At 35.4% G+C, this 9838-nt stretch overlaps 1 protein-coding gene across 1 annotated transcript in view; it reads left to right on the top strand.

Moving 5' to 3' along the window:
* Window positions 1-9838, top strand: part of LOC130053600 (uncharacterized) — an 84259-nt gene that overhangs the window by 7433 nt on the left and 66988 nt on the right. Inside the window, exons 2-3 of the mRNA XM_056160957.1 lie at window positions 5182-5267; window positions 6883-7105. Of these exons, the coding sequence (XP_056016932.1) occupies window positions 5202-5267; window positions 6883-7105 (289 nt within the window). The 5' untranslated portion in view covers window positions 5182-5201. The remainder of the gene's footprint in view (window positions 1-5181; window positions 5268-6882; window positions 7106-9838) is intronic.

The following is a 9838-nucleotide window of genomic DNA, read 5'->3' as shown; positions in this document are numbered from 1 at the left end:
CTTCTTCTCAAGAACCACTGAGCCAGAAAAGCTGAGATTTATATGAAAGCTTCCTTATATAATGCAGATTCTGAATTGTTAAAATCATGGCCCCCGGGGGTCGGATGGGGCCACAATAGGGGGTCAAAGTTTTACATACAAATATATAGGGACAATCTTTAAAAATCTTCTTCTCAAGAACCATTGGGCCAAAGAAGTTCACATTTACATGAAAGCTTTCTGACATAGTGTAGATTCAAGTTTGCAAAAACCATGGCCTCTAGGGGAAGGTTTGGGGCCATAATAAGGACTACGGTTTTACATGCAAATAGATATGGAAAATCTTCTGATATGGACCAAGGTGACTCAGGTGAGCGATGTGGCCCATGGGCCTCTTGTTTATCTGTGTCAGAGTTCGACCCCTTTCTATATTTATGGTATCACAGAGTTCGGGCCCAAAACGGGCTTAGCCCCTGTGTGTAAGGGGTCCGGCACGCACTGTCACAATGATATAGATTACACTTTTTAATCAAAATGATGCTTCAATAATGATACATTGAACGTTAGGAGCAAAATTCGCTCATGACCGACTTGTCGGGATCGGGAAGATCGCAGATCAATTTAGGTACAGATCTACAAAAGTTTGTAGATTTTATTTTCATAAAAAAAAATTCTTGTATATTGAAAAACAAATTCATTCAATACTATATCATCAGCCTCTGATTCGGGTACTACATCGCTAACATCTATCCATTTTAATTTTATTCCCCTCTCGTCTGACACTATTTACAGTACTGTATTGTGTCACCATGTGCATAGTTCTGCCTGCTTGTCTGTAATTTTCTTTGTCTGCCACTCACTTGTGAGAATAGCGGATGCAGACTGATCTAAAACTGCTGTTTTGCTTCTAACGAATCGCCCGTGTATGTTTCTGGACTGCTTTAGAATAGACTAAATGCGACATCGTACAGTGTGCGTCTTCGAGTTCGAGTTTGTTTACAATCGTAACGTCATCATGAATGTTGTATAATGAAAAAATAAGTACAAAATTGTCATGTTTTAATTAATTTTTGTTAGTTTATTAACATTGCTTGCAAATAAAAACAGATAGTAATGTTCTTCTCTGTGCATACGAAAGAAAACACACCTCCCCATAGTTACGACTTTAAAGTATATGGAGACTCACTCGCGGTAAAAGTACCACGAGAGTCACACCCTTAATAAATACTTTTGTTTTGTTAGTGGCATGTGTAAAATGAAAACAAAATTTATTCATAAAATTGATGATTTTTTAAATTATCATCAAAAGTAAAGAATAATTAATACGTAGATGTCTAATAACACTGAATAGTGTCCCCACCTCAATTCACTTCTCAGTTGAGTATCGATCTGTTCATGTGTAACCCCACCCCCCACCCCTACTCCCGAACTAATACAAGTAGAAAAGATTAGAGATAAAATTCAATGTTATGACCCATTACTTTAAATATTTCACGAAGGAGAGCTTATTCAATGTTTCCTCATGTATCAATGGGGAAAAAAAGTATGCAATGGCTTAATCACAACAGGGCATCCCCTCTTTTCTTTTAAGTAATATGTATATATAATAACGAAATAATATTTGACGTTATGTTACGTAACGTCAACAACGTAAAGGGTGTGAATTAAAGGCAATTTCATGTGTTTTAACTGTCTTCCTGTTTACTTTCTTATTCTTGAATTGCATCATGGGAAAAATGGATAATGCTAAAACGCGGTTGTAAATATTTTGTGAAATTTGTTTATTGTGTCCATGGGCACTGGAAGTTAATGTAAATATATAGTATGTGCATGTACATGTACATACTATATATTTATACATTAACTTCCAGTGCCCGTGATTGTGTCATATGAAATTAAAGGATTATCTCTTATAACAATACATGAATGGGATGGTGTCCTATAGAGACAAAAATCAGTAACAAACACAGTTTAGAAAAGGCAGAAAATAATCTGCACTGCGGTACAAATAACGGGAGTATATATAGAGAGGCGATGTTCGTTATAACAACAAAAAAAATTAAGCTAAATAAGCTTCTGAAAGGGAAGTATTCCCGGGAAAAGGGTTTTCTTTGCGGAAGAGATATTAAAAAATGGGGTTTAGAATGTTTTGTGGGATGTGTCTAAATAAGACATTTTAAAAGGCCGAAACTAATCAGCACCACGGTGCAAATAACGGGAGTATATATAAAATGACAAGACTAGTGTTTAAAAGGCTAAAAATAATCAGCACCGCGGTGCAAATAACGGCCGGGAGTATATATAGAGTGACAATTAGACTATTGTTTAAAAGGCTGAAAATAATGTGCACCACTGTGCAAATAACGGGAGTATAGAGGGACGAGACTAGTGTTTAAAAGGCTGAAACTAATCTGCAGTGTGGTGCAAATAACAGGAGTATATATATAGAGAGACGACACTCATTCTACCAAGCTTTAAAAATTAAAAAATTACGCGTTTGAAAGGGAAGTATTCCCGGGAAAAGGGTTTTCTGAGTGGGAAAGATATTTGTGTAGAATTGCCTGCATTTGAATGACTGTTCAAGGATATATATAGCATTTTTTGTAGAGTACATAAATGAATAGGTACTTTGGTTGTTTATTCCGGCGTGCAAGATACAGGAAAACGTCACTATATTTATTTTTCAAGAACATACAAATGGTTGTTTATTCCGTAAGATACAGCAAAACATATAACTAAATAAGCTGCAAATGAATTAATATCTTCATTTTTCAAGGAAGTTACGAATGGTTTTTTATTTCGAAAGATAGAGGAAAACAGATCACTGAAAATGGAATAAGCTGCAAAAGAATTAATATATTTTTCAAGGAATTACGAATGGCTGTTTATCTGCAAGGTTATCTGAAAACGGAATAAGCTGTATTTTAATAGAGATGTTTTTCAAAGAATCACAAACAGCTGTTTATTCCGTAAGGTACAGCTAGAAAGACAGATCACTGAAAACGGAATAAGCTGCAAATGAATGAATATATTTTTCAATGATTTACGAATGGGTGTTAAATATTCCGCAAGGAACAGGAAAAGAGATCAACTATAATCTGATGGGTAATATAATTATATAAGCACAATTAACATCAACAACATCAAATAACGTCAAATATTATTTGCACCGCAGTGCAGATAATGGTATTATGCCGGTTTACGACGATGTATTTTTAATCTTATAGGATCGAGAGTCGGTAGTTTTGTCTGTAAAGGTCTAGCACAATGTAACAAAGCAACCATGACTGAACTCGCGAAACTCTAATCTCGGCTGAGATTGACGGCTTGGTTGAATATTTGTACTGACGCCTTCAATGAATTTCGGAGCAATCCTTCATAATTCATGTCTGGAAATTTACTTTCAGCTTCGACGGTTCTAGTAATTAATGTGCTCTTAGGTGACACTGCTGCATGTTCACTTCAAAAAGTTACTTAATGACTATTAATTTAACCAAATTTGTATCACTATTGATGCTGCATTACTTACTAAGTATGTAAATTCCATAATATTAAACTATTGCTAAATTTTTGGTTCGAATGATGACTTTAATGGCACGAATATTTCATGTCCCGAAATTGAAGAGTTCCAATAGTTTGTTTTTAAAGCGCGTAGCTGCTTTATTGCCACCAGTTGAATTTTGCTTTTGTCATCTCATTTCGGGTTTATCGCCAACTATAGGCAAATTTATGCATCGCTGTAGTAAAGAGTAGTCATAATTTTGCAACCGATCTAGTACAGGGTTTATCCACAGGGGCAATTTTTTTTCGGAAATACAGTTTGTTGGACAGTGGATAAAATATGAATAAAAAGGTGATATTTTTGCATTCATTCTGGGGGAAAGTGGGACACAGAAGCAAGTCATTCTTCAGTGAAAATTCCCGTTTGAATCTGCATCTGTAATTTTAGAATTAAATTGATTATTAAGAAATTCAAAATTTAAAAATCAATAAGAATCTGTACATGAAACCGTTTTGGTTAGAGTGCCTTTGCATTGTAACCTTTGCATAGCGGTTACACCGTATACAATGTCACACTCAAGGAGTCGTCACTGGCATGGATCAAGAGGGCTCGGCTCCGAAGCGGAGCAAATGCAGTATCACCCTTAGAAAAAAGAATGGCATTAAATTTCCATTACTTTTGTAGTTATACCCCCCCCCCCCCGCAACAAGTTGTGTGTGGGGGGGGGGGGGGGGGGTATACTGGAATTGGGTTGTCCGTCTGTCCGTCCGTCCGTCTGTAGATGCAATGGTTTCCGGGCTCTAAAGCTTTATCCTTTCCACCTACCAGTCACCATATCATACATATGGACTACCCATGGGATGAAGATATTCCCTATCGATTTTGGGGTCAAAAGGTCAAAGGTCAAGCGCACTGGACATCGAAGTAGCAATATGGCTTCCGGGCTCTAAAGCATTATCCTTTCCACCTACAGTCACCATATCATACATATGGACTACCCATGGGATGAAGATGTTCCCTATCGATTTTGGGGTCAAAAGGTCAAAGGTCAAGTGCACTGGACATCGAAGTAGCAATATGGTTTCCGGGCTGTAAAGCATTATCCTTTCCACCTACCATCACCATATCATATATATGGACTACACATGGAATGAAGATGTTCCCTATCGATTTTGGGGTCAAAAGGTCAAAGGTCAAGTGCACTGGACATCGAAGAAGCAATATGGTTTCCGGGCTCTAAAGCGTTATCCTTTCCACCTACAGTCACCATATCATACATATGGACTACCCATGGGATGAAGATATTCCCTATCGATATTGGGGTCCAAAGGTCAAAGGTCAAGCGCACTGGACATTGAAGTAGCAATATGGTTTCTGGGCTCTAAAGCGTTATCCTTTCCACCTACAGTCACCATATCATACCATATGGACTACCCATGGGATGAAGATGTTCCCTATCGATTTTTGGGTCCAAAGGTCAAGCGCACTGGACATTGAAGTAGCAATATGGTTTGGTTTGTCATGCCATTTGTTTTTTACACTCAGAAAAGAGGTAGTTTATACCTATTACCAACATCCTTTGGGAGATTGGGGTAAGCGGGGGGTATTCTTAGTGAGCATTGCTCACAGTACCTCTTGTTGAAAATGACGTGCATACTAAATGTGAATTAATTTGCACTAATTTTTTTTTAAATCATGAGGATACAAAACAGAAGACGGCATGCTAAAGTTTCCCAGTAGAAGAAGTTTCTACATAATCATCATCATTACGCTCATTAATTTGATTGTAAGTATAAATCAAGCTTAGCTGTCTCTAGATCCCCACATTTGAGAAAATAAAACAACCTTGTATAATTTATAGGCTCTTTTATTGTTCATTCAATTTTACGCATGTAGCAAGTCATTCTGTCTAAAGCATATATAATTATTACCATAAATAGTAAAATTAATCAAAATATATACAATATACATAAATGTAATTTTAAGTCAAGAAATTAAATCCAATTTGCAGAATTTTTGGCCTCTAGCTGGTATTAAAATGTTGGACCCAGCTATACAAAATGTTGCAATTATGTTAAGTATAGATCGAATTCTATTCAGATGATTTCTGAATTAAACTTTAGCAATAAAGATTTACAAAGTCATTATCAAAACATATCTTTAGAGCTATATATAGCAATGAATTTAATTAAAAAAATCTCCGTTTCATACACATATATAAGGGCAAATTCTTTTGGTTTAGCTATAGGTCCTGAAGTCAAAGTCATTTACGTACAGACAAATTTATATATGGTTAAACTTTCTCAATTCTGTGAAATATTTATGGCTCAGACATACATGCCAACTTTTGAAAATCCCCATGGGGGATTTTGCGCGTGACGACTTTTTTCAAAGCTCAAAATTCACGACATTTTACCATGAAAATAAATATTTGTCTTTTCAAATCAAATAATGATCTAATCATTGTACATGTATCATATATTAACACAACATCAAGTGTGTTTGACCATTAACTTTAACAAAACTATAAAAAAAATAAAAAAAACACTTTGAAAGATATACATAAATATTTTATTAAAATCATCTATTCAGCAAAAAATCCTCTCCAACAACAAGTCACATACATATTATCAAATAATACTTAAAGTTGCATCCTTTTACACCATATAAACATTGGCTGATCTATATATAAAAATTTTAATTAAAGCACATGCATTTAGGTACGTCTACAAAGGCGATCTTGTTTGTCTGTAAACATGGGCTTGCAGAGTGGTGGAACACTCTGCATTGCAACCAGAAAAGGAGTGATCTACCCTGCTATGACCAAAACCTTTGCACCCATGACATCTGAAATAATTACCAGGAAAAAAACACATCAAAATATAGTTACGTTTTTACTTGTAAATTAATTTTAAGGCTACTTGCTAATATAAAATTCAGTACAGACTTGTGCGAATTATGCATCACAAAGTCTATTGAATACTACACTATATAATAAATCGCTATAGACAGATAGATTCGGATAGCCTATATTATTATAGTTGGAAAAAAATATATTTGACGTACCTTATCGCATATAGGGGGGGGGGGTGTCTTTGGGTCAATCAAAGATTGAACCTTTGACCCTTGCATTACTAATACTCAGTTAATGCTAACCAGGCCAATATACAAAGTACATGTACAGTAATATTATTACAATATAAACTTTATTCCTCATTCCAAAGCTCTTCATATCATGGAGATGAAAAATAAAAATAGTTTTTAAATTGGGAAAAATGTCAGAAATGGTGCAATATACTATGACCTTAAGAGCAAAGATATAATATATAAATTTAATTATTAGCTTAAGGACATGATACCACTGATTGCAATCACTACTAATTTGTAATTTTTATTTTAAGGATGTAGTGGGTCGTAGTTGTCCTGCTTCTTTGGATACAAAGGTTTATGTTTCATCATGCCCAACGAACAAAATGGACTGGGATGACGCAGCACGGAAAAAGAATTGCTCTGCAGTACAACAAGATTGTACTGCCCCTGCCAATTTTCAGTACCACTGTCTTGCGAATTCCTTCCAAACCAAATTAATCGAGATTTGTGGTATTCCAATAGACATAACATTTCGTAAGTCTCTCCATTTTTCCTTGTAAATTTCTGGTTAAGGAGGTATTATACATTGTCATTATTTCAGAGTTCCTTTTAAAACGAAAATGAGAATATAAATATCAGCTATTAAATTTGTCTATTTCTCTTTAGATTTACATGTATTTGCATATCTGATTAGTTCAGTGGGTTAGTGTCAGTGCCGACTGCTTAACTGTAGATTGTGAGTTTATCTCCAGCAGGGGTTTTAAATTTTTTCCACATTACTTATATTTCTACTAAAACTTCAAAAGAAGACTAATTTAAAATCTTTAATTTTGTTTAGAAAAAAAAAATCATTTCCAAAATACTCACACGTAATTTGTCTCTGAACTTTGCAGTCATACGGAGTATAATTCGCATCTATTAAATGATAAATTTTCTCAATTTAATGAAATCTAATTTATGGTCAGTTTTGTGGAAAACAATTCCCAGAAAACAGAGACAGTGTATTTGCACAGACAAACACATTTTTTAGGTCACCTGAGGAAACTAAGGTGACCTCTTGCAATGGTTGACATCCGTCGTCATGCGTCGTCCATCGTGTATTAACAATTGAACATTTTTACGTCTTCTAAATAACTATTTCAATTCTTTTCAATTTTGGTATGTTGCATCTTTGGGACAAAGGGGACATATTAAGCTGTAAATTTCAGGAATCTTGTACCCCATGGGCCTTAGGGGCGGGGCAAAAACTGCCAAAAATGGTCTAATTTTCAAAAATCTTCTTCACTACACATGCATATCTTTAAGAAACTTAAATGTTTAGTGATATAGAGCAGGGAGGACTCTACGGAAATTGTGACTTTCAGGATCCCCAGTGTAGAGGTTCTGACTCCAGGTTGCAAAACATATAAATGATATCTGCTTTAATGCTATTAATACTAAATTGAAACTAAATGGATATTTAGAAGGAGTAGGTTGTCCTTTACCAAAATTGTAAGTTCCATGATCCTAGGGGTTGAGGGTTTGGTTTCAGCATGGTGCCGAAATTATTATAATGATTTGAAGGACTTCTTTAAGGTTGCTGATACCGTATAAATTCTAATTGCGTACATTATTAGGAATAACAGAAAAGGATGTACTACAAATAATCATAATTATGGTGAATTTCGCAACCCCAGAGTTTTGTCTCAAAGTATTATATTATGTAAAGACTTTCATCAGTGTATGCACTTTTAAGGGCATTGAAGTTTTAAGAGCACATCTTGTTTGATGCTGTTGCGCTGAATATTAGAATTTAGCTTAGATAATCAGAACAGCTAGGATTATTGTTTCTAATTTAGAACAGGATATTGTTTCTAGATTTCATATAGCCCTTGGGACTAGTGAAATTTGTACTAGTACTACTCAGGTGACTGATGTAAGGCATGTTGACCACTCGTTCTATTAGATACATGTTGTGAAATGGAAATTTAAATCTGATGTGAAGATCAATGTTTCTAAAGGAAAATCTGTGTTAAAAAAACAGTCATTTTTTGATCACCTGAGCTAAAAGCTCAAATGAGCTTTTCTGATCACCTGTTGTCCGTCATCTGTCCATCTGTAAACGTTTAACATCTTTGACTTCTCCAGAACCACTGGGCCAATATCAACCAAATTTGGTAAAAAGCACAGCGATTTTTTTCCTATCCACTGGTACTGGTACCGGTACCCATTCAATTGTGATAAATAGCGTCAAAATCGAACAAATTGGGAATTATCTACCAATGTATCGGCAAATAATTTCAACTAAACGAAAAGAAAAAAGAGAACAAAACAAGTAGTCATCTCTTTACAAACCTTTTTACGGTAATATTTGCGGTTGTGAAACATAAGGAAACGCCGTAGGCTCGTTTTAGAATCGTCGTATAGCTCTACAAAACACACACACTGCCATGATCTGTACTTTTGATTTAATACCGGAAGTGAACATTTTTGTTAACTTGTACAACGTTTTAGACTAAGTAAATTATGATATCATCAGTCTATTTTTCGGCAAGTAAATTGGGAATTTTTAGTCTCAAAATTGGGAAAAATCAATGGTTTTGGGCATTGGGAATGGTACAGTTTATCGGTACCAGTTATATAAGGGGAAAAAACTCTTAAGCAATCCTTGGGTGAAGGGCTTTCAAGTTTGTTCAAATGAAGGGCCATGTCCCCTTCAAAGGGGACAAATTAAAAAAATCTTCTCAAGACCCACTGGGCCACCCAGAGAAGCTGAAAGTCATATATAAGCTTCCTGACATAGTGCAGATTCAAGTTTGATCAAACCATGGCCTCCGCGAGGAGTAGGGTGGGGCCACAATAGGGGATAGGGGATAAAAGATTTACAGTGAAAACTGCCATAGCAACCCACTGTATTAAGCGACTCACTGTTGCATGTGACCTTAAAAAATTTCCCACAAGGCGTTACCCTATCTATTGTACCTGTATTAAACAACCACCTGTCTGACGCGACCAACGACCATGATTTTTGCAACCATTTTGTGTAATTTTATGAAATTTTACCTTTAATTAACAACAGTACATTTCTTGATTACGCGTACATGCGATTCTAGCTACTTTCGATTTCGGCCGAGCACGACTATTCTGGGAATTATTGCCCCTAACACTTTCGGTTTAAGGAGGTATGCTACACCAGAGAAATTTGGTGTAGATGAAAAGTGGAGGATATGTACAACAATATTTTGAATTTGAAAATTTTCAAATTTACTTTATTTTGTCAAAAAATAC

The sequence above is a fragment of the Ostrea edulis genome, chromosome 3, assembly GCF_947568905.1.
Source record: "Ostrea edulis chromosome 3, xbOstEdul1.1, whole genome shotgun sequence".
In the NCBI taxonomy this organism is placed as follows: Eukaryota; Metazoa; Mollusca; class Bivalvia; order Ostreida; family Ostreidae; genus Ostrea; species Ostrea edulis.
The sequence above is the reverse complement of the archived record's forward strand: the minus strand, read 5'-3'. Positions and strand labels throughout refer to the sequence as shown.